This window comes from Callospermophilus lateralis, chromosome 16 (genome assembly GCF_048772815.1).
Source record: "Callospermophilus lateralis isolate mCalLat2 chromosome 16, mCalLat2.hap1, whole genome shotgun sequence".
Lineage (NCBI taxonomy): Eukaryota > Metazoa > Chordata > Mammalia > Rodentia > Sciuridae > Callospermophilus > Callospermophilus lateralis.
In genome coordinates this window covers 28,547,482-28,573,768 of record NC_135320.1, presented here as the reverse complement: position 1 = coordinate 28,573,768, position 26,287 = coordinate 28,547,482, and the positions used below count along the sequence as shown (strand labels likewise).

At 37.4% G+C, this 26,287-nt stretch overlaps 2 protein-coding genes across 7 annotated transcripts in view; one reads left to right on the top strand and one right to left on the bottom strand.

Moving 5' to 3' along the window:
• The window catches only part of Clvs1 (clavesin 1), a 185,480-nt gene extending 172,332 nt beyond the window's left edge, over positions 1–13,148 (top strand). The window contains exon 5 of the mRNA XM_076836305.1: positions 13,061–13,148. Within this exon, the coding sequence (XP_076692420.1) occupies positions 13,061–13,148 (88 nt within the window). The remainder of the gene's footprint in view (positions 1–13,060) is intronic.
• A 983-nt stretch (positions 13,149–14,131) lies between these two features.
• Positions 14,132–26,287, bottom strand: part of Asph (aspartate beta-hydroxylase) — a 208,121-nt gene continuing 195,965 nt past the window's right edge. For all 6 annotated transcript variants that reach the window (XM_076836295.1, XM_076836296.1, XM_076836297.1 and 3 more), the window contains one exon: positions 14,132–17,049. In XM_076836295.1, the coding sequence (XP_076692410.1) occupies positions 16,899–17,049 (151 nt within the window). In that variant the 3' untranslated portion in view covers positions 14,132–16,898. The remainder of the gene's footprint in view (positions 17,050–26,287) is intronic.

Sequence of the window (26,287 nt, the reverse complement as noted above, 5' to 3'; positions counted from 1 at the left end):
GGAAGTCTCCTTTTAGGGGGACCTAAAAGATGAAGGCACCTAACTATGGGTGTTTAGATAGGTAGTCTTGGCTTTAGAGCAAAGGTTGATGATATTAATGTCCACACAAAGCACCCGGATTTGGTTAAAGTCAAATTCTGACTCAGTAGATTTGCCCGACAATCTGACCCCAAATAGGACCCAGGCTGCTGGCCTGAGCCACACTTTTTTTGGGTACTGCAGATTGAACCCAGGGGCACTCTACTACTAAGCCACTTCCCCCAGGCATTTTTATTTTTAATTTTGAGACAGGGTCTCTCTAAGTTACTTAGGGCCTTACTAAATTGCTAAGGTTGGCTTTGAACTTGCAATCCTCCTGCCTCAGCCTCCTGAGTCACTGGGACCAGACTATGCCCCACACTTGGAGTGGTGAGGCCCCAGAGTGTGGTCTTTTCACATGCTGGACTGAACTAGAGATTCTGTGCATTTGTTCTGAGGATTTTTGAAAAAAGCCATTTAGATTTTGAGAGTTTTATACACACACACACACACACACACACACACTTTTTTTTAAAAAAATAGATTTAAGGGCTTGGATGTTGCTCAGTGGCAAAGTGCTTGTCTTACATATGCAAGAAAGAAAATACAAAATAAAAAGAACCCCACCAAAAAAAGAAAAAAAGAAAAAAAAATAGATTTAACATAGATAAAAACAGATAATTATCCCCATGTTATAGATAAAATGACTGAAGCAAAGAGTGCCTAAATAAATTACCCCAGATCGCTGACCTAGTAGAGTAGCAAAATATCTAAAATTCAGTTCTCTTCATTCCAGATAAAATGCTCTGTCTCTATCACATCTGTTCTTGGATTGTCAGTGTGCTCATTCATTCTTTCACTCATTTAACAGTTCATTCTTTCATTTCTTCATTCCACAGAGCTTTATATAGAGCACTTTCTTTGGGCATTCCCTTTACTTAAAATACTGCTCCTGTCTTGGGTATCTGTTCCCATTCTGCCAACCCTGATTTCACCTAAGAGAATTTTAAAAGCAACATCCTCCATCACCCCCAGCACTGTCCTAATCCCCATTTCCACTGAGAAAGATACAGATATTCAGGAAGAAAACGGATACTCAAGTTGAGGATATCAAAGGAGACCCACTAACATACTTTTATTTGACAAAAAGCACACCCATGAAAGGTAGTTTTTATAAAGACCACTAGCCATCCTTTTCAAACTCACCTTGAACATGAACTGAGTCATCAACATCCTCTCAACTACGACACCTCTGGCATTTCTCTACCTGCTTTAGAACATTGTAATCTAGTTCCATCCCAGAAACTTCACAGAGGTATGAACCACCTATTTCCGAGGCAGTGTGATAATTAGGGATGCTCTAATGCTGACTGACAGCTCTTTATGCCAGTCTAATTTTTTTAAAAAAGGACTCTATTCAAAGCAGGTGGTATAAGCACCTGCAGTCATTTTCTGTGTTGCTATTTAAGTTATAATTGGCAATAGAAAAAAAATCTCCAGAAATATCTACACACTAGAAATGCATAAATCTAATGCTCCTTTTGACCATCTCAAAATACATGAACTCACATAAAAATGCATGCAGTAGTGCCTCCCAATCCTCAAAGCTCAATCAACCTATGCACACAGAATACTGAGTGATTGCAAAAGAGAGTGGACTGGTTCAGATACAGATGGGGCTCCTAAGAGGTTCATAGATCTTGCTCGGATACCTTAGGTTCCAATGAAGCTTGTGACCACAACACACTCTATTCTGACCTTGAATACTCTCATAAGTCAGGTGTGACAGAGTGACTCTTTCTTAAAGAATTCTTTGTTCAATTGCTAGTAAAATTAAGAATAATTTATTGTGTAAATAATCTACAACTCTATTTTCTCAGTTTGTGGTCTTCTACTTTCTTCAAGTGCATAAACATGGGCTGTCTTTGTTATCAGATACGGCAGGCTGTTCATGCTCAGAATGACCATACTCAGGGAAGTGTTAGAAACATGATAAACATGTCTAATTTAAATAATTTCTCCTTCAAAGAGCTTCAAGGACTTCATTCTATTTTTTTATCTTTCATAGCTCTGGAAAATATGGCAATCATTTATCCTCATTTTATAGATGAAAAATGGAGATAGATGAGTTCATCGGGCTGGAATGCATAGTTTTATAAGGAACAATAAACCCCTTTTTAAGTAAATTAAGCATAATGTCTGCTTGTAGCTGCTAGTGTCACCAAGGCCTTCCTTGTCCCTTATCCCCAGCCCGCCTCTGTATCTTTAAGTTTCTGAACTGATTGGTCTCTGGCAACTGAGCTCTGTTCTCAGTTAATCTAATCTGCTCCCTTTCTCTTTTCAAATCAACTCACAGAATTGACTGCTGTTCTCCCTGGGTGTTCTGAGGTAGCTGGGTGAATGCTGCATATTGGGAAGAAAGGATCTTGAAGTATTATTAAATATATTATTAAATATCTGACTGTTAACTAGAAACGAACATACAATTCCATAACCTTTGATTCTTAGAGCACTTTTGTTTCTCAATGAAGATCTGCTTTTTTCCTGACTTCATTTACTATGCCTAAGATAGAGGTTCTATAAATAATATATGATTATATTAACTATTACATTTATTAATACCAATGGGAGGAATGCATCTATAAGAATTTGAATATTAAATGCATTGACAAGAACATATAGGCTTCTGCCTTGTAGTTTCTAACCAAATTGCAGGTATTTCTTGTCCGGTTCAGCATTGTGTTTAAGAATGCAGATTAGAGTCAGATCTAGGTTCCCATTCTAATTCCATAACTGAAATTTTTAGGTTCCTGATTTGTATAATGGAATTAGTAACTCTCACTTCAGAAGATTACTGTGAGGATTAAACAAAGATAAATCAGACTAAATTACTTAGTGTAGAAGCTGGTATATAGGAAGTTTTCAATAAATGGCTGTGGTTGATGATGATGAACAGCTGTAGTGACAGAAAACTCTTCCGTGGATGATAATTCTAAAAATAGCCAGATAAAATGTGTTTTGAAATATTCTTTCCCAAAACAGTCTCAAGCTGATTTTAGAAGTGACAAACAAGAGTTCCTGAGTGCTGACTAGAATATTTGTGCACATCTGGATGACTGCAGGTCAGTCTGAAGAGAGTCTGCTACTCTCTGCAGTAGGCAATTGTGGCCAAAGGACAAAGCATCTGCTGCAATGCAATACTTGAAATAAACTAAAATGTTTTAACAGTGTCACAGGAAAATACTTATTAAGTAGCACTGGGAAGCTTTGAATGTAATACTTAGAAACTTTTGGAAGTGAAAATGTTTTTAAAGGTTTTTTTTGTTTGTTTGTTTTTGTTTTTGTTTTTTAAATTCATGAAACCTAAATGTACTGAGCAGGTACCAACTTAAGAAAAGTCTTTCTGCATCTTCCCAACTTCTGTCATTTTTAGAATTTCTATGATTTCCTAGAAAGAGATGAAAACAAATGTTCAGGTAGAGAGGTGGTTAGACTTTTTGGACAAATTAGCTAAAGTTTAAGTTGTATAATTTTAAAAACTGAAATTTAATTATTTCAAGAAAAAGTGGTGATGGTAACCCAGACTGGTAGCATTCATGAAAACTTGGTGCTAAAAGGGTCATTCTGCCCAAGATGGTAATTATATTTGGAATCAGAGAAGCTGAGTAACTTACTCTACAGCTGTACAGAGAGTGTCACAGGGTACAAGAAGGGGCTCCTAATCCCTAGTTGAGTTCTCTTCCATTAATTTATCTGCCTCACTGGATGTGGTAATGCAGTCCTGTAATCCCAGCGCTCAGGAGACTGAGGCAGGAAGGATCATGAGTTCAAAGTCACCCTCATACAATCAATCAACAAGTATATGAAAAAATGCTCACCATCTCTAGCAGTCAGAGAAATGCAAATCAAAACCACCCTAAGATACCATCTCACTCCAGTAAGATTGGCAGCCATTAGGAAGTCAAACAGCAACAAGTGCTGGCGAGGATGTGGGGAAAAGGGTACTCTTGTACATTGCTGGTGGGACTGCAAATTGGTGCGGCCAATTTGGAAAGCAGTATGGAGATTTCTTGGAAAGCTCGGAATGGAACCACCATTTGATCCAGCTATTCCCCTACTCGGTCTATTCCCTAAAGACCTAAAAAGAGCACACTATAGGGACACTGCTACATCCATGTTCATAGCAGCACAATTCACAATAGCAAGACTGTGGAACCAACCTAGATGCCCTTCAATAGACGAATGGATAAAAAAAATGTGGCATTTATACACAATGGAGTATTACTCTGCATTAAGAAATGACAAAATCATAGAATTTGGAGGGAAATGGATGGCATTAGAGCAGATTATGCTAAGTGAAGCCAGCCAATCCCTTAAAAACAAATGCCAAATGTCTTCTTTGATATAAGGAGAGTAGCTAAGAACAGAGTAGGGACAAAGAGCATGAGAAGAAGATTAACATTAAACAGGGATGGGAGGTGGGAGGGAAAGGGAGAGAGAAGGGAAATTGCATGTAAATGGAAGGAGACCCTCAGGGGTATACAAAATTACATACAAGAGGAAGTGAGGGGAAAGGAGGAAAAATATAAGGGGGAGAAATGAATTACAGTAGAGGGGGTAGAGAGAGAAGAGGGGAGGGGAGGGGGGAGGGGGGATAGTAGAGGATAGGAAAGGCAGCAGAATACAACAGACACCAGAATGGCAATATGTAAATCAATTGTTGTGCAAATGATGTGATTCTGCAATCTGTATATGGGGTAAAAATGGGAGCGCATATCCCACTTGAATCAAAGTGTGAAATATGATATATCAAGAACTATGTAATGTTTTGAACAACCTACAATAAAAATTAATTAAAAAAAAAAAAAAAAAAAAAAAAAACAAAGTCACCCTCAGCTTTAGCAAAGTGCTAAGCAACTCAGTGAGACCCTGTCTCTAAATGAAATACAAAATAGGAGTGGGGATGTGGCTCTGAGTTCAATCCTCGGTAATCCCCGCCCCCACCACAAACATTCTTGCCTCTCCAAGAATGTTTATGAACAATAGTAGAAAAAAGTAGCTATAACATAAAATTAATATTGTTATACTATTTTCAAAAAGAACTTATTTTTCTTCAACTAGTTTAAATTTCTTTCTGTAGCACTTTTTATTCAATCAAGAATGCATAATTAATTCAGGGTAGTTAAATGTCAAGGAGAAGCTTCATTATATCACACTACATGTTACAGTAGCAATTCTATAATCTCACAAAAGAGGGAAACCAATCCTAAGGGGTTGAAAAAGCTACTTTTTCTTCAGCTGTGTCATTGGTGAACAAAGTAGCTTAAAGTTGGAGTTCAAGTTGTAGAATTTTAAAAAATGAAGCTGAACTGTTTTCAAGAACAAATGGCAGAGTTAGCCTGAATAAAAAAAAGTGAGAGAAATAATAGCTTGGGTGAAAAAATAACATAAGAAAATACTTTGAAAAATTGAAATAAGCACAATTGCTAATTTCTGGAGTAATATTTTTTCATTTAGAGATAAAATTAAAGAAAGTTTCAAACTCATCTAAAAAAATAACAGATGGATGAAATCTAATCTAGTCAAGTTTCTAGTTAGAATTCAAGCCACAAGTGAGACTTAGGATCCACTCTATTGTCATGTGGGGCTTTTTGGGGCAGTGTAAGAACTGGACGAGTTAATATGGTATAAGGGCTCAGGAATGTTATCAATGACAGGCACAGGATGATGTAGGTGATGTTGATGTCCACTGAGACTCTTTAAAATAACTATATGGATGTGTCAATGAGGATTAGTAGATTATTCTAGAATCAGTCACAGCATAATGGAGTACATAATGTACATAATGGAGTACATTAGGCTTGAAACCAACACTACCCAGTGGAAACATAATGCAAGCCACAAATATAACTTTTTCTTATGACCATATCACAAAATACAAAGAAACAGAGGAAATTAATTTTAATGATTAGTTTAGCACAACATATGCAAAATATAATTTCAATATGTAATTTAAAGAAATACACACACACGTGTGTGTGTGTGTGTGTGTGTGTGTGTGTGTACATAATTTATCTTTTTTTGTGTGTGCATGTGATTCTGGAGATCAGACCAAGGCTTTACCCATGCCAGGTGGGTGCTACATCCCTAATGTTAAAGAAATAGTCATATCACATTCTTTCTTTTCATACCAAGTTTTCAAAGCTCTATGTGTACATTACCTTTACAGACCCTCTCCATTCAGTCTGTCCCAGTTTCAAGTCCCCAATGATCACCTGTGATTAAGGCCTCGCACTGGATAGGTCATCTTTAGTCTACTTATATATGAACCCAATTTCATCAAAACAACTTGCCTTTTCCCTATTTGAAGATGCATATGTTTTTTTTTTCCCTTGGGTGTTTCCTCTTATAAGATTGGTAGTTGGTGCCAAGTCCATCACATTTTAATAGAAATACATGATATATTAAAATGTGAGTTATGGTGCATGTGTAGGTAACAGCTGTGAGTTGAATGTTTGACTCACCTCAAAAACAGAATATTTATTTTCCTTGGATTGCTTATATTTCACTTCAATAAATGGTGGCAAATTGTACTGTCAAAGGAGAGGGAAATTTATATGTTTATTTGTTCACTTTGAAAGGAAAGGATTTGCTGCTTTATGTGAGAAATACTTAGGCTTCTCTTTTACTAAAAAATTTTTAAATGTATTTATCTGGTTCAGTAAGCATTAATTGTTCCCACTGAGCACAATCATGTTGCCTGCTAGGATGATTCTGATAATGAAGAGGCTGGTAGCTGAACAGAAGAATATATGTCGTACAAATATTCTTTAATCTTCTTATCAAGGGTGTTATTTAAGACATTATAAAGAAAGAAACCCTATATTGCTTTCTACAGTTGAAAGCAACTACAACTACACTGCACTCAAAGCTGCATAAATAACTGTTAAGCAGATGAAAATTTATGTTACTTCTAAAAATTATATAAGATATAAAATAAGATAATAAAGTTAGTTTTCCTGTGGAATAATTTCATTACTTATTTTGAATTGTTAAAATAATTGTCTTCATCCATTTGGAAATGTTAGTCTTTTATTTACTACCAGATTATGTCACGTGGCAGCACAAACTATTGTTTATTTTTATAATGGGGCTACAGGAACGTGGAGCTTAATTCATGCTTCATGACTAGATTCATAAATAAAAACTCAATATTCCTGGACCTTAATTTTCTTATGTGTAAATGGGTGTGTTCATCAGCTATTTTGTGGTAAAATACTTGGGATTAAGAACTTAAAAGGAGGACAGTTTATTTTGGTTCCTGGTTTCAAGTTCATGGTTACTTGGCTATCTTGCTTTGGGCCTGTAGCAGCACAGTACATCATGGCTGAAACATATGGCGGGGAGCTGCTTACCTCATGGCAGTCAGGAAGCTAAGGGAGAGAGAAAGGTGCCAAGATCCCAATATCCCACCAAGAGCATTCCCCAATGACCTACTTCCTCCAACAGGGCTCCTGAAATTTCCACCACCTTACCATTTAGTGCTCTCAGCTGGAGACCAAGCCTTCAATACAGGAGCTTTTGAGAGACATACACAATCCAAACCATAACAATGGGGGAGAATAATAAGAGCTAAAATTATCTGCATGTATACCCATATGATGCTGAACTAAATATTATATGTGCCTTAATTGATCTAAACACCATTATCCCCACCCCCATGATGTGGGCTTTTTCATATCTACATTTTACACTTGAAGAGGGGATATTCATCACAAGACCACAAAATCAGTGGTGTGGATTTCCTGGACACTAGAAGTTATTGGAAGAAAAAAAAATGCTTAATATAATTACTTAGCTTACCTTCTTAAAAGAAAAAAAATCTTTATTTGTGTTTAGAAGTCCTTCTATGGGTTCAACTAGGTGTTAGACAATTCTGTGCTTTGCTACAAAGCCCAATCTATTGTTGACTTTAAAAAATAAAAGTAGTACTGTAGAATCCTTCCTGATGTAATGATACGGTTGATTCCTGAAAAACAAATTGTAGCTCATGATTCAAATGCAGTCTCAACTGAACCACCTTTGAAGCTCCATGTGGCCCTGGTGTCCTATGACTCCTGGTGCATGCCTGGGGTTGAAAAACAGAGATCCTGTTCCCCTTTCAGGGGTCCACATAGCTCAAGAAGGTATTGAGCTATGCAATTCACAAGTAAGCAAAATACAGGTGATTATTAGCTGTTGAGTTAAGGCAGCTAAACAAAGTTTTGCATGGATACCTCTGCCTGAGAAGACGACTCTCAGTTCAGTTGTAGATCTATGCAGAAGGGCTTGGCTCATGGCCAACATTTTTCATATTCATCTTGTTCTTTCTGGAATTTAATCATCATTGGAATCAGTAGACATTAAACTACAGCTCTAGATGTTAAGTGCCATAAAGTGGAGAAAGTTCCAATTTGGGGGAAAACCAATGAAAAGATAAGAGGAGGAGGCAAAGGAGGATGTAGAGAAGAAGACAGGGAAGGAAAGAGAGAGAAAGGCAGACAGACAAAGATACGAGGAAAAATGTGGCTATCAAGCTACAGTGAAAACTTTCTTTGAGTTGCCTGCTGCCCCACTAATATAATGATTGGTGAAATAACAAAATCACAAGGTTAAGCTGGCTTTCAATGTGGAAAGAGGACCCAAGAGAAATGTTTATTTTAGCAGAAGTGTTAAACTCACTGTGAGAAGGCAAAGCCACTGAATGCAGAGGTCACCACCATGAGTGAATGGGACAACAAAACCTTAGGGCAAGTGGCTTCTCCATGGCTCAGGAACTAAGGACACCATGATGGAGACATTTTTATCAGTCAGCAGTTGGTTAGTTTTCCCAGAGAGTATTTTGACTCACTCAAATGGACTAAGGATAAGATTTAAGAAAGGTTTTTCTCTTGATGTCTTTTAAAAATACTAGATTATTTGAAAAGCAATATTTTTCTTTCTACTTTTTCCAGTGAATTTAAAATATTTATAATATAATGTGCTGCTTATATCAAATGCTCAATGTGTGACCAAGGAAATCAAATTATGTTGAATTAAAGAGGCTTTGGTCATTTTCTCAACGAGGAAAAACATAGACTAGGATAAAAATGTTATGTTTGGCTCCTCATGCTCAGCATCTGAGAATTGTTCTGTTTTAGTTTATTGTTTTAGTCAGCTATTGATGCTACTGTGACTAAATGACCCAACCAGAATAGCTGTAAAGGAGGAAAGGTTTATTTGAAGACTCATGGTTTCAGAAGTCTTATTCCATAGAATCCAGATCCATTCCTTAGGGCTCCAGGTGAGGCAAAGAACATCATGGTTGAAGAGTATGGCAAGAGGGAACCAGCTCACATGGTGAATAGGAAGCAGAGAAGGAGAGGGGGAGGGGAGAGAGGGAGAGAGGGAGGAAGGAAGGGAGGGAGAAGGGAGGGAGGAAAAGAGGGAGAGAGGAAGAGAGAGAGAGAGAGAGAGAGAGAGAGAGAGAGAGAGAGAGAGAGAGAGAGAAGAGAGAGAGAGAGAGAGAAACGTCACAATATCTACCCCAAAGCCATGCCCCAATATCTCACCTGCCTCCAGTTACAACTCAGTTAATCCCATCAGTCCCATCAGGGATCAATTCACTGATTAGGCTAGGGTTATAGCCCAATTATTTTTCCTCCAAACCTTCCTGCATTGTCTTACACATGAGCTTTTGGGGGACAACTCACATCCAAACCATAAAGTTACCATTCAATGAAGGTATTAAGATTATTGGCAGAGATAAGACAGATTGTCTTCCAGATGTTCATTTATAGTATATCACTGAAAGAAATAATGTAGGTCCCAGTTTTACTCCTTGTGGAGGGGAGAGTGAGTATTTGTCACATGAGAAAAGATGGTGAGTGATGTCACTGTGTGGAGGATAGATTCCACTTCCGTCCTTTCCTTCTTTAGCTATTAACACTTTCTCTGTCCCCAATTGCCTCTACCCAGCTGCTGGATTTAGGATGAGTGTTCAGTGAATGCAAGTCTGTCTGTAAGTTTATGGCTGGGTAAGCTGAAGCAGTGTTTCCATAACAGAATGAAGGTTTCTACACATTTGTTCATAGTCTTTGGCATATAGCAGATGTTCCCAAGCATTTCTTAGCATGAGTCAGGGTGAACAGATGATTGAAAACTCATTATTTGGGAATTTGTTGATTTTCTCCATAAACGCTTTCTATAGCAGGGGAAGGGAAAGTGTAGACACAAACTCAATACTCATTAAAGTCACAGATAATAACTTGGATGGATAAACAAATGTAGGACCCAAAAGAATGGAGATAGGTTGAAAACATAGGCAAATTCAAAAAGATAAAATTTAATACTCACCTTCAAGATGGGAGAAAAATGGGTGAACAGGAGTATGTATAAATACAGTTAGCTTTTCATTGTTTTATCACATTAGTGCCAACAAAACTAAAATAAGCTCAATAAAGTGTACCAAAATAAAAAATAAATAAATAAAAGAAGCAATCATTTCACCCTGAGGTCACATCAGGACTACAATGGGTAATCCATACAACTGATAGAGACAGGAAAGTATGGAGGTAGTAAGGTCTAGAGATCTTGTCACAGAGGTATTTGATTAACTTCTGTGAGGGATGTGGTATGGCTGGAAGGCACAGACAAATAATTAAATAACTGTTATATGGACTAATGAATGGATGGTATAGATGATCAGTCTTCTGTATTGGGGGTTCCATATCATGGATTGAACTGGCCACAGAAAATATTTTCAGGGAAAAAACCATTTTATTGCTGTTGATGTGTACTGTATATTTAGGCCCACCATATATATATTTTGTTTGTACTGAACAGTTATAAACAGTTTTTCTTGTCATCATTTCCTAAACAACACAGCATAGCAACATACATTGTAATAGGTATTCTAAGTAATCTACAGATGATTTATGCAAGAGGATGTGCATAGGTTGTATGCAAATACTATGCCATTTTATATAAGGGTCTTGAGCATTTGTGATTTTGATATTCATGGGGATCCTGAAACCAATCCCCCCATGGACACAAGGGGATGATGGCAATTTGATGATTCCAAAGCAGAGCCAGAAACAGTACATAAAGTTTTGAAAGGAAGACTGGGGTTCAATGCAAGGGAAAACTTCAGAAGGGGATAGGGGAGTAGGTTTCTCAAGGTGAATATGTCCAAGAGGAGGTGTGTATGGCCCCTTATTAAGGATCTCCTACCAGATTGACCTAGAAGAATCTTCAACTATAACTATAGATGAAATTTGAACTCTGCCTGTGGTTCACATGCTATGTAATAAAATAAAATCAACCCACATGACAGAGTAAGAGAATTGTGGTTTAAAGTTTCTAAAAGTAAATGATGACCAGTTCCCTCCATTCTCACCAGGACCTCAGGGCAAAGTAGTTAGGCAGCTGTCCAAGGTGCTGGAAGGAGGTAGCCAATGTGGACAGTTGTGCTCCTGGGTTGTCATATTTATTGCTTGTTTTAATGTCTTCTGAATTTTAAACTTTTCTGTTCCTTGTATCAATCAACACTAGGTAAAGTTAGGTTCTGCCTCCCTTAATGGCTGTAAAGATTAGAGAAGTTCTTGAAATGCTCTGAACCTTTATTCTCTTTCCTATGAAATAGAAGCATCACCTGCCTCCCACAGTTGTTGCTAAGAACTAAAACTGATAATTTACATAAATCATTTGGCATGAAATTGAAGTGAACATTTATGGAACACTCTCCTATTGTCACCATTGTTGCAATAATAGTAATGATCTTTAATTTCTGATTTGTCCTTTTATATTGGAGTAATAATGATCTCTTTCCAAAATCTTTAAGTAATTACAACTGAAATTATTTTCCAGCTGACAAAGATCATAAGATATGCATGCAATAGATGTTCAATAGATGTTCACATACTAAAACCAAGTTATTTTAAACATTGACAAATTATTAAATTGGATTATTTAAATGAGCATAATTTTCATATAAACATGTAAAAATTATACACACACACACACAGTAAATAGTGAGCTCAGGAAACCTGAGTTATCCAAACCCTGCACAATCTAAAAGTCTCAGGACTGGACTTTGACTGGGTCCTCTGAGCCCTTGGAATAGCATGCCTCATAAGAATGTCTTTGTACATCTAAGGCTTTAGGCTTTGCCAGATAGTTTATGCTAACAGTGTGATTTTACAGCAAATGGCTGTAAACCTAACTTTGGTATACCTAACACTGTATCCGTTTGATATCTTCTGGAAGGAAGGTGGGGGACAGAGGCTGAAGATTGAGTAGCTAAGGTCAGTTACAGGAATTGCAGGCCTATGTGACTCACCAACCCCCCAATAAAAACCCTGGACACTAACCAGGAAGCTTCCTTGACTGATAACACTAGCATATATTGTCAAATATCACTACTGAGAAATTTAAGCTCTGTCCATATCATGTTACTGGTAGGACAGCCAGAAGCTTACACCTGGTCTCTTTGACTCCACTTCATGCACCTTTGTACTTTTGCTGATTTTAATACGTATCTTTTTGCTGTAATAAACCATAACTGTGAGTGTAACAATTTTGCTGTGTCCTATGAGTCCTATCAAATTATCAAATATAAAGGTGGTCTTGAGATTCTCCAATGTAACATGTAATAACGATAAAATTTGTTATGTATACACCTGGCATTATTCTAAGAAGTTCTGTACATTTATGAACTTATTCCATTTTCACACCCCTAAGGGAGGATGCTATTATTGTTTCTATTGTATACGTTTCTCCCCAACAGAAGGAATTTCTGTGACGATCCCAAGACTCCAATGTTTCTCTCCATAAAAACATGGTGTAGAAATGCAGGAAAATGTAGAAATGCAGAAATGCAGAGATTCCCAAAGGGAAAAATTAAATAGTTCTTTTGAGTGTTCTGATAAGAGAGGGGAATAGAAATTCAGAATGCACCCAAGACTTCAAAATTGTTGCCACCATGAGTTGTTTGTAAATGTGTTTTTCTCTCCCTCTTCATTAGATCTCAGTCCGTTGTAGAAGCTGGGACCCTGAAACATGAGGAGAAGGGAGAGAATGAGAACACTCAGCCTCTCTTGGCTCTGGACTGAACCCAGAGTCACCCCGATGCTCCTGCACACCGGCCTTCAGTGCTATCAGCTAAACAGGAAGCACACGCGCAACCGACCCACATGGACATGTGCATCCTGCCCGACGCGAGGTCCTCCACTCTTGACCCCAGAGATGACTGTCACCAGCCAAGGGTCTGAGCAGCCAAAGTTGAACAAGGATTTGAGAGATGCTTTTTTTTCGTTCTTTTTTTTTTATTTTTTTTAAAAATAAGGGGATTGGAGGATGAAGCAAGATTTTTGGCTTTTATGTTAAAAAAAATTCTCTCTCCCCACACACTTAAAGTATCAAATGAATTTAAAAAGTGAAAAACTAAATTTGATTTACACACTGCATTAGAACAATGATTTTTCTGAGAAATCACACAGGAATCTTCTTCACTTTTGGCAAATTAAGTAAACACACCAGAGTCAAACTGTGCAGAGATGAGTATCAAGATTAATGCAATGCAGAACCCTGAGATAACAGTATCTCCACTAATTTCCATTCTTATTGAATTATTTTCTTTGACCTCATCACCAGCATCAAATTGTTCAGCCTAAGAGCACATTCTCATAGGTCTGGCTATTTGCAAAGTTTTCTTATTTTGATATCCTGCGAAAAATTATTTTGACTTTACATCTTTTTGTTAGGTCACCAGCTGTATATGATGAGCTGACTTCAAAGGATGGCACATGCAGTTTGAAATATGATTATTTCATCTTAGCAATGTGATGTACCATAGGCATCCTGAGAAGCTATTAGTCCAGAATGTGTCTGTAGAGAGAAGGGATCTCTTTGAAAAAATGTATCAGCGATTAATGTGCCACTACAGCAAAGAAATATGCTACCAAACCATTTAACTCCCCACCCTCCTGCAATCATTGAAGGTATGGAGAAATGGCCCAGCCATTGCTAAGTGGGTAGATATCCAATCATGGATGGCTAAATATGCAAGTATTAAGATAAGACCAGGAATGCAGGATGAAATGCCAAAGATCATTTTATTTCTTTATCTATTCTCTGTAGAAATGGAATCCCCAACTACACATTCAAAGGAAATTAGATATAAAATGAACAGATATCATAGAATATGATATCCTTATTTGTACCATGTTTCTCAAGACCAGTTGTATATTTTTAGATATCTCTGATTTGACCAGCATGACATTGACATTTATTAGTTGGATCAATTAATGCTCAGTGTCAAATAAAAATTTTTTAGTTGATAATGGACAGTAAAATGATTTTGCATTTTAAATATTTGGAAAATATTTGGGAGGGTTGATTTGTTAGCTGAACAATTCAAAGGAAAGAAGTGAGTGATTTAGCTGGCCATAATCACCCCCAATAGATATTGCTAATCTTAACCATTGATTACACTCTTTCTCCATGGATCTAATGTTTTAATTTTTTTCTACTGGGAGAAAATAATAAGTCATTTTTATATTTCACCCTTGAAGAAGAAATAAATTAAAACAATTAAAAATGTCTCAATCATATCACAGTATAAATAAGACATGTTCATTTTGTGTAGACATTTCAAATCCAAGATAAAAACACTGAAATAATTCTATGAATGCAATCTGAAATATTTTTCTTATGTACCAACATACAGGTAAGGAAAAGGAAGAATTGAAATGAATGAAAAAATCCACTTTATTGCTTGGGTTTATAAAACAGATGTGGGATACAAATATTAAAAAGGCTATTGGGAGTCAGTTATTGACAGCCCTTTGCGGCAGTAATAATACTCTGGCTTTTCATTTGGAAATATTTAGAATCCTATTGTAGTGACCCAATTTTAAATAACACATTATATTTGCCAAGCTAAGAGTTAGTTTTTACTCTTTTCCAGAATTTTATTAAATGAATGTAAGATGATGGTTCAAAAAATCAGAACTTATGGTTTGAATTTCTTTATGTGTATGCAATATACATAGGAAACCAAATTCAGTAAGTGACATGAATGTTACTACATGAACATTGGATTGTATTGCCCTTTGTCAGTCATTTCCTCTGTTTAATAAATACTGAAGAACACAAATGCCTTTTTATTTCTGTAATTAATTTTGATATTTTTCCTCCCATGTCTCTCCATCTGGTTTAGTGGGATTTTTTAACACTGTCAAAATGTAACATGACAAATACTTTAGGAACACGAAAAATATTTTGCAAGCCCTTCTATCAAAAGTTAATGCCATTAAGGTCAAGGAAAAAAGTTCACTTTCAGCATTAAAGAATTACTCTTTAAACAAGATAAAGCCTCTTCCTTTGTCATTAGAAGGGAAAGAAAGCACAAGTGTTTCTTTCTACCTGTGCATGAAATCCAGTGACCTATGTGCCACTTCTGTAGCATTTTTGTTCATATTGGCTTAGAATTCAGTGCAGGTATATCATTACATTCTTATAGCTAACACTTTTTGCTTTAATTTTAAAGACATAAAATCAAATGCATTCGCATTTTATTACATTGTTGACTTGATTGTCTTTGGAATGAGCAGGCAAGATCACTTTCAATAGTTATTTCTATGCTATGGGTAACATTAAAACTAAGTATGAGTATTAATTTTTATTTAAAAAATGATGTTTAAATGGCAGAAGTTTCTTAAGATAGGGAGATGGAAGAGTTCTTCAAATTCTTTTGAAGCAGAAAGCAATCTCACCTCCTACACTTGGCACAAAGATCCTAGCATTCCTGGGAACCATCTACTCTGCTGCTCCATATTTACAAAATTTATATGCAAACCATCTAAAGAATGGAAAGTGCTATCTTCTTGCCATTCACTCAGATCTACAATAGGTGAAGATACTCTTGATTCCCAACCAATGATGTCACAGAAGGCAGAGAGACTCTTGCCACTACCTATTGACTTAATCCTTTGAAATAATTTTTACTTCTGCACATTTTCCATTATTTGCAGCAAGCCCTAATACTTGGCATTAAAAAATTTACATGTGACATTTTGATATCATAATATAAAATATTTCATGTCCTTTTTTCAATGTAAAAAATTTCTCTTAGAAAGCAGCAAGATTTTTGAAATATTTCCACCATTAGCACACTAAGCAGAGCAAACACTGGAGCTCAATGAAGATAAAGAAGCAAACAGACTCAAGGGCAAGAATCAGTACAGGTCATAGATACAGGCATAATTACACTTTTCTCTTTTGCATTAGGAAAACAAAATGACCATTTTAATGCGTGTCTTTTACTACAAAAAAAAAAAAGATTAAAATAAAGAAGTCTGAGTTCACCAGGAAATTTACTATTAAATGACTAGAAGTAAAGCATTTGCAAAGCTTGTCATTAAAGTCGACAAAAAAGTAGTGGTACGTAATGCCAAAATAGTTTAGCTACCTTAGGAAAATATAAATGCATAGAAAAATTACAAACTTAAGCAATCCATTCACAGTTTCTACAAATGTTCTTATTGTTCACTGATTCAGACGTATTCTGTGTGGAAAAAATATCTTTGGCTGGCAAGGTAGAGGCTATCAAGTGTTCGCCCTAAATACGGGCATATGATCAGTACTGTCATGGGATGGAAACACAGCAGGGTGTTTTCTAAATGAATCGCAGTGAAGCAAACATTCCCTTTAGTGTCTTTTAACCCTGGGAGGAAGCTCAGAATTTTTCAGGCTGCAAGTTGAGGGAATTAAGAGCCACGGTATTTGAACCTATCTCCACATCAAAGGGGTCCAGAAAGGTAGCCTCTCTCCAGAGTGTCCCAAGTCGGCATGAATTCCTGCTAAATGGCTGGAAGGCTGCGTCTCTGCTGGGGAGTCAGCTCTGGGTGCCACACATCCACGATGAATATCAGCCGAAAAGACGAGGCGTCCTGCCACACCTCGTGCTCAAAGGAGTCGTCAAAGATGAGCACCTTGCCTTCTTCCCATGTCCTGGAACAGACAAGACAAACATGGGCTTTGAGTAGAGCTTTGGGGTGGGGGGTTCAGATATCTGAGGATCAATTACTGTCCACATGCGGGAAGCCCCTTTTATAACAAACTTTCAGATAGAATCAGGATACTAAGCCTGAATTTATGCTTCCTTTGATGATTAAGAAAGAATTTCAGCTGGGGTTGTGGTTCAGTGGTACAGCACTTGCCTGACCTGTGTGAGGCACTGGATTCAATCTCAGCACATAAAAAAATAAGTAAAATAAAGTTATTGTGTATCTCTACAACTAAACTATTTATTAAAAAAGAATTTCAGGATGTTTATTATGAATATCAATTTTCATTGCCCTACACTGAAGTTGTGCAAAAGGATGGGGAGAGGTGATGAGGCATTTTGTTCTTATTTCAAGCCCTGTAATTATTCCAGCCAGTCCTAAGAGATGCTTGTTTATTCAGATAAGCATTTACATACATGCCCTGGTGGCTCCCATACAGGACAACTTCCTGATCACTGACTCCATGGACTACACACCTCCAAATGATTCTTTAGCTCCTTTCTTTGTTCAAGTTTCATTTTATGGAAGAAATGAGTCTTAAATCCAGTGACCAGAAAGTAGATAACCAAATGAGGTGTTTCCCCACTAGTATTCTGGATGAGAAAAATGGGCAGATTGGGAATGAATTTTGTTTATATTTTTAGCATCATCTGCTATGCAAGTGGGTTATCCAAGGAATATTTTAAATCAATGCTACAAAACATCCTATAGAGCCTCTAGCACTTCCTCCTAAGTGATCTGTATGGGGACCAGGATCTAAATATAATGCTAGTCTAAACAAAGCAATATGCAGATAGAATATGCAGGAGGAGCCAGTTACATGATGTCTTTCTAATCCTAAGTAAGTTTATAAGCTATGAGTTTATGATCATCTCCTTATAAAGTGAATATTACTTTTAAGATATATATTAATTATGATATTAATACATTAAATGCTAAGTTATGCTTTTATAGTGAAATTTTCACTAGTTTTCTATAGATATTAAAGTTTCACTTGAAATTATACTGCATTAGTAAATAGTCACATTTATAACATGAGAAATGATAGTTTGATTTCAAGTAACCATATTATCACAAAGACACTTTTCTTCAGAAAATGATTAGTGTCATTTTATTTTCCTTACTAGATGAATTATCAATATAAATTGAGCAATATTACATATTGCAGGGCTTCTCAAGCTCAGCATTGATTATATCTGGATCAGATAATTTTCTGCTGTCTTGTGCAGGAAGATGTTTATTAGCATCCCTGGCCTCCATTCACTAGAATGCAGTGTCATGCCCCATACCCCTTGTGACAATCAGAAGTGTTTCCAGTCATTACCAAATGTCCCAGTTTGGAGGGTTAGAAGTTGCAAACCAAACTTCTACTTCTGCTTCCCACCTCTCCACACCCCTTGACTATGCACTGTCTCAGCACGCCCCCCACCCCCCACCAATGACCTGCACTCAGTAAATATGGGTTGCTTGTTGCTTGGCTGTTTGACACAAGTCCTATGAAGGTATAAAGAGTTCCATCCAAGGATAACAAAGGACAGAAATATAGACTCAGAAGCAAATGAAAATCATTATCATGCAAAACCAAACCTGAAAAGAAGACTACAAATACCTGGTCCCTCCCAATAAAGAGGGGAATGACCCATTGCTTCAACAGTTAGGCAGTCATTTTCTAGGTTTTGGTGTTGTCAGAGGGAATAGGCAATGGGCCCCAGACAAGCCTACTCGTTAGTTAGAAGAGAAATGTGCACTCAAAACAGAAGGCAGCACCCATGTTCACAGCAGCACTGTCAGAAGAGCCAAATGGCAGAAGCCACTCATGTGTTCATCAGTGAATAGACAGATGAGCAAAATGTGGCACACACACACACAATGGAATAGTTATCCTTCTTACAAAGAAGGAATTCTGACATTTGCCACATGGATAAACTTTGAGGTCATTATGCTAACTGAAATAAGACAGTCACAAAATAATTCTATTTATGTGAGATCCTACAGTAATCAGATTCACAGATGGAAAGAGGAATGGTGGTGGCCAGGGGCTGGAGGGAAGGAGATAGTAGGGAGTTAGTTAGAGTTTAATGGGTGCAAAGTTCCAGTTTTACAAGCTGACAAGAGTTCTGGATATGGAGTAATGACTGTAGCACAAAGTCGATGAACTTAATGCCACTACAGCCGACACTTAAGAGTTAAGATGGTTAACTCTTATGATATGCATATTGTACTGTATGTAAATCAAAAAGAAACAGAAAAACAAAGAGGATCGATCATATGACAGAAGAAAAAGTGGGGCGAGGAACTTAACATAATGAAAAAGTTATGGTCTTTGAAGGAAGGAAGACTAAAATCTCTTGGCCCCAGCATTTATTGCTATGTGACCTGGGGCGAGTTACTGATGCTCCTTGACTTACAGAAGGGCTGCAACCTGATAAACCCACCATAAAATGAAAATACTTTCAATCATAAGTACATTCAATACACCTGCTCCGCCAAACATCATAGCTTAGCCTAATCTACGTTAAACAAACTCTGAGCACTTCCATTGGTTCCAACTGGCCAAAATTATCTAATTGCAAAGCCTGTCTCATAATAAAGTGTCAGCCAGTAGGAGTGGTGGGCGCCTGCAATCCCAGCGACCTGGGAGGCATATGATTGGCACATAACAGAAATTCAACTAATGATAGAGATTTTAAAACAAAGAAGAAAGTATAGAAAAAATAGGGAAATCATAAAAGAGGTGAAATATTTGGGAAGTAGTGTAATGCTACCAAGAATTAATTACCTTGACGACACTCCTCGTGAGACTTCATTTGAGAAAACCGAAAAAGGGGACGACTCGTCAAGAATCTTTACAGAATTTGTGAAGTCTATTTTGTGCAGCAAAGACAAGTGGTTCTCAAAGGTGTTTTGGGATGGCAGAGAATCTGAACGCTACTTCAAACATTGGAGGTAACTCTAAGAACTAAATAGAAAAATCTAGTTTTTACAAAGTGATGCTTTTCACTAGATTCTAATGGTGTAACAAAACCAAAGATGGAGAAAAGTTTACAAACCTTAAACATCCCATTACTAAGTTCAGTTCTCTGTGAATTGGGAGAAGCTATTAGCATTGGAACATACTGGTCACTCATGAAACACCAGTGCATGTAAGGGTGGGACTTAAGAAGCACTAGCTTGCAGCTTTTCAGATATATTAAGTCAAGTATGGATTAGTGTTATCCATTAACTAATCTTTTTTTTTTTTTTTTAAGGAAAAAAAAACAAGAAATCTTGGAAGTACTACAAAGGGTTGTTAAATGGCTTTTTAAAAAAATTGTTCTAATTAATTATACATGACAGTACAATGCATTTTGACACATCATACATAAATGGAAAAGTATAACTTCTCATTCTTCTGGTTGTACATGATGCAGAGTCACTACTCATGTAGTCATATATGTACATATGGTCATAATGTCTGATTCATTCTGCTATCTTTCCTACTGTCTTACCCCCCTCCCATCCCTTCACTCCTCTCTCTCTCTGCCTAATCCAAAGTTCCTCTATTTTTCCCTAGCCCCACCTCCTTATTGCGAATTAGCATCTGCATATCAGAGAAAACATTCAGACTTTGTTTTTTTGGGAGAGGATTGGCTTATTTCACTTAGCATGATATTCTTCAGTTTCATCCATTTATCTGCGAATGCCATAATTTCATTCTTCTTTAAGGCTGAGTAATATTCCATTGTATATATGTACCATATTTTCTTTATTCATCTGTTGAAGGGCACCTATGTTCATTCCATAGTTAAGCTATTGTGAATTAAGCTGCTATAAACGTTGATGTGGCTGTGTCACTGTAGTATGCTGATTTTAAGTCCTTTGGGTATAGACCGAGGAGAGGGATAGCTGGGTCAAATGGTGGTTCCATTCCAAGTTTTCTGAGCAATCGCCATACTGCTTTCCATAATGGTTGCATAATTTGCAGTTCCACCAGCATTGTGTATGTATCCCTTTTTATTTTTTTAGGGCTACAAAACTCTATCAGACTTATATTTGTCCTTTGACTTTCTTTTCTACATTTCTTTAGAAAAATAGCAAAGATACTTCATTACTTAATGTAGCCTCCTTTTGAATACTTAAAAAAATGTGTCTCCCTTCAGTTACTAGAGGTGGAATAAATAACGGTGAAGACACAATTAATCTAAAAGGGCAAAGGGAAGGACAGGAAAACCTCACCCAGGCCGTATCTAGACTGGAATGACTCCAGGGTTAAACCAGACATATATCACATTCCTGAGAAAGGCTGAGGGTTCACACAGCAGAAAGAGTCAGAGCATGAAGATGTCAAACATCTACATATCTCATCTGAATAAAAACCAAAGGCTCATTACAAGGCAAAGAAAGAATTTTTAGGCCACTCGCCTTGTGAGCAAAGCTCCACCAATTATAATTAAGTTACAGTCAAATCATAACACACAAGAGCTAAAAAACAGCAAAGCTACTAGGGGTGGAATTTGAGAGTTCATCCTGAAAGAGGTCCCAGAACCCTTCTCTGAAGACTCAGGAAAACAGCACTGGAGGTGGAAGGGGCTGGATGGCTACCTTGGCTTACTGTTAGAGTGTCTTGCCATCAAGTCTACCCCTGTTTTTTCAAAAGATAAAAGAATATGTGGTCATGCCATTAAGTAATATTATAAAAGCCCTCAATTTCTCAAATTATTATAATTGTAATTAATGATAATGATATAATGGTGTCAGGGCATACTTAATGGCTATAATTTTCCAGAGAATTACCATTGATTATTATTAATAATGCTAAGTAATGACACTAGGTGGCCACAGAGTCTTCCACCTAAAACCTCAATAGATAATATTCAGTAACCTTTGCTAAAATGTTGCGAGTAGACAAAAGACATGGTTTCAATTTTCAACCAAAGGAATCACATGGAGACAAGTCCAGCTCTCTCAGTGACAGGCTGATCCTAAGTAGGAAGTCCCTAGATTGGCTTCACGGTAGACCAACACTTGAGTGTAAGATCATGGTTGTAGGGAACAGTCCTGGTCTTTGTAGATGCCAAGTTGCGGTGGCCACCAAGGAATTTAAGCCTGCTAAGTGGAATATAGGATAGGATCAAGAGCTCAGGAAAAATTAAAACCAAAATGGAACACAGCTCAAATTAATTCTGATTACTGAAGTTCCCTAGTTCTGACTTCACTGGAAACACTGACACACACTGCAAGTGAAATGTTAAATGGTGTTATCATCACTTCCTCTTAGAACTCTCTCTCTTCCTCATACACACAGACTTTCTTTTTCTGCAGAGAGCATTTCTCTGGAAGCTAGGACACCTGTGTTCTCGTTATGACTGTTGCTAACGAGCACTTCACCTGTGGGCTTCAGTGTGCCCACCGGAGGCAGACCAGATGGACTCTAAGGCTCCTTTCAGTATTAAAATTCTATTAATTCTCTGCACCGCATTTTTGGTTAGGACTTCATGCTTCATATTACATTTTACAGAATATATCTAACAAATCTTCATCTGGGATATAAACATAGTATTTGTTGTTTTGTTTAACATCAAAAGAGTACAAGGCTAGGGATGTACCTCAATGGGAGGTGTACATACTTGGCACATGTGAAGACCAGGATCCCACCCATGGCATGGCATGTGCGCGCACGCATACACACACACACACACACAATCAGTCCACTAAAAAATGATTAACAGGGCTGGGATTGTGGCTCAGCGGTAGAGCGGCTTGCCTGGCACGGGCGCGACCCGGGTTTGATTCTCAGCACCACATAAAAATAAAGCTATTGTGTTGTGTCCATCTACCAAAAAAAAAAAAAAAAAGATTCTCTCTCTCTCTCTAGGGCCTTTATTATAGGCTCTCTGGACACTGCTTGGTATGGAGCCCAGTCTCTCAGTCCCTCATGGAGAGAGATCTCTTTCCTAACTCCTTCAAGCCTCCCCTTCTCATGCCAGTCAGTCACATTTCAGGTGGCAAGACCCATCCCCAATGTTGCAGGAGTGCTTGGACTTGCTCTCTGGAACATCAAAAACAGATGTCAGGATTTCTATAGCAGCCAGACAAGAGGATGATAAAAGTTCAAATATACAGAGTGAATGTTCTACAAAACACTTGGAAATACAGTTCTGAGTACATTCATATGGATTGTTTTAATTCTCAAAACCACACAAATGCACACATTTGTTCTTCCCATTTTATAGATGAGGAAATTGAGGCTTAGTGAGATTGTGTGAGTTGTGCAAAGCTGAACTTAATAAGAGGGAAAGCAAAGTCATGTGACTTCAGTGTTGTTGCATTTTCCCCGCAGAAACATTATTACATATAGTCATTGGTTCTAGAGCCTTATTAAGAAAATCATGAGTTAAAAAGTCTTTGGGGCCTGACCCAGGAGCTTCCACATCATTTACTACTGCTACAGGAAAATGGACTCCAACTTCTCAAGTTATTTCAATGAACAAATGCTTGGACTACAATCCTTTTTCAGTGTGGGAACTGCCAATCCCTTTGGAGGAGTAGATATGCATGTGTGTGAATTCTAGCTACTTGTGTGTAGGAACAGCAATAAACACCTCTCCCCTCTAAAAGAACAGGGCTTACACACTTTAATGATGTGTTTAACAGACCAAGTTATTCAACTGCAGGAAGACAGAGGACAAAATATTACTATTCAGCAGCAAGTAAACCTTCAGGAAAACATTGCATCTAGTTAAAAAAACAAAATAAAAACAAACAAACCAAGGAAGATGGATTGAATATATTTGGTTCTAAATGATTTTTTAATTTATCACTTCTATAATGTGATCGGGAAGTTTTAAGAATTAGCTCTTCTTACTTTGTGAAAACAGAACAAAATAAATATCGCCTATGAACAATTTATGATGGATTAAAAAATTAAATTTTTCTTAACCATTAATTTTTTTTAGCATGACTTCTATATAATCTTCCTAGTTGGAACCTTGAGAGATTAATGAAAATATATGTTATAAAATGCTTGAGGCCTATAGGAAAAAGGCATTATTTCTATAGCAATTCAGAGATAAATTAAATGACTGGTTGCCAATTCCCATCTTCACTGTCACTCAGCGACACACTAATGCCAACATGTGCTTTCCCAGCTACCTGTCAGTCTCATCCAACATCTCAGACTGGTACTTTGTGGGCAGCAAGGCAGTTTCCAGGAGAGCTGTGAGGTCACAGGTCATTTGCTTGGCACGGTTTCAGCATATTTTGGAAGGACCTCATAGAGACTGGGAATTGCTTTCCTGTCCAGAAGCCCCTAAGCTCACATAACTCAGTCACTCCGTAGGGTAACAATTTCCGCTTACTGGCAGCATGTTTACCCACTGGCTGAAGTTTATTCGGCTCCGGATCAAAGTTGATAATGAGCTCATCTTACACCTGACAAAGCACAGCCTGCCCTAGGCCCAGAAATGGAGATTTCCCAGATGATTTCTCTGCCGTTACTCAACTGTCTGAAATGAAAACTGGCATCCAAAATTTCACAATGATCATCTTAAAACTACAGCCTGAGGGCTGGAGTATAGCTCAGTGGTAAAGCACTTGCCTAGCAAGTCCAAGGCCCTGGGTTTGATCCCTAGTATTAGGGATGAACAGGGGAAGTGAAGATTGCTGAGGGTATAGCTCAATGTCACAGAGCACTTGCCTAGCAGGTATAGCAAGTAGGAGACCCTGGGTTCAACCCCAGCACTGAAAAAAAAAAAAAAAAGGTACAGCATGCAGCATGATCTCATTCTACAACAACAATATATATGTCATGAGGTTATGTGTAGGAACATAGACTTCCAAGCTAGAAAGCCTGGGATGGGACTGTGATTCTAATATTGTAGTGGGCTGAAAGCCAATGCTGTCCCCACAGAAGAGAGATCCACCCAGAACCTAATTTTGCAAAAGGGAATTTGCAGATATAATCAAGTTTATGATTTTGAGATGAGATCATCCTGGATTAGGTTGGTTCCTAAATCCAATGATATGTGTCCTTACCAAAGAAGAGAAGAGGAGAAGATACAGGGAGGAGGTTAATACAGAGGCAAAGCCCAGATCTATGTATCTACAAGCCAAGCACCACCCCCAGGACTGCCAGCTGCCACTGGGAAATGGGAGAGGAATGGATTCTCCCTCCCAGCCACTGGAAGGAACAGACCACATTCATTTCAGACTCTAGTTGGCAGAATAAATTTTTATTGCTTTAAGTCATACAGTTTGTGGTAATCTGTTATGACATTCCTAGGAAACTCATATTAATATTGACTTTGGGCAAAACTTAAACTCATCTTTATATCTCAGTCTTCTCAGCTGTAAAATAGGAATTTTAATGATCTTAATTGCAGAGGATTGTTGTAAGACTTAATGAGTGAACATAATGTAGAGTGCTTAGAACTGCATGGCACAGCTATTATTGTTGGCACAATACATATTACTACTATATCTGTAATCATTGTGAATGTGCACATATAGCATTGACGATAATCTGGGCAGTATCTCTGGGTATTGGGATAAAGAATAATCCTTTTTATCGTTTTTCTCTGTGCTTTACAAATTGCGTACAAGGGTCATGTATCGGTTTTGCAATCCGAAGGCATTTGTGAATTTGGTATGATTGTTTTATTTATGTTACAAAGTTTGCAGAACTACAAATTCATCATCAGTTACAGCTGCACTGTTTTGCAGTGATGGAATATTTTAACAACATGCCCTTTTGCATGCTGTTCTCATGGCCCTGAAGAAACAGAAATATGCTTATTAATGCCTAAAAACTACAGTGTACAAATTAGTACTACAGTTAACCTGCTCTTTGGCAGTAGATAAATGCAGAGCACTTGTCTCTCCCACTATCATTATTGGAAATGGCAGGTTGAAAGACCTCAGAATTATAATTGCAGGACATGGTCTAAAAAATTGCTTCCCATTGTCTAGAACAAGGAAGGCTAATGTCTTGGTACATGTTTTTCTCCTTTCACACTAATGGCACTTCTACAATGATTTTATATGTAAGTCTGATTTTTAGTTTATAAACTGACTACTTTTCAGATAACTAGGTATTTTCACTAAATATTACACAGCACTTGAATCAACGCATTTCTCTTATGAGAAACATTATTTCTATAATGAATTATAAAGCCCAACCTAACCACCACTGAATGAGAATAGTT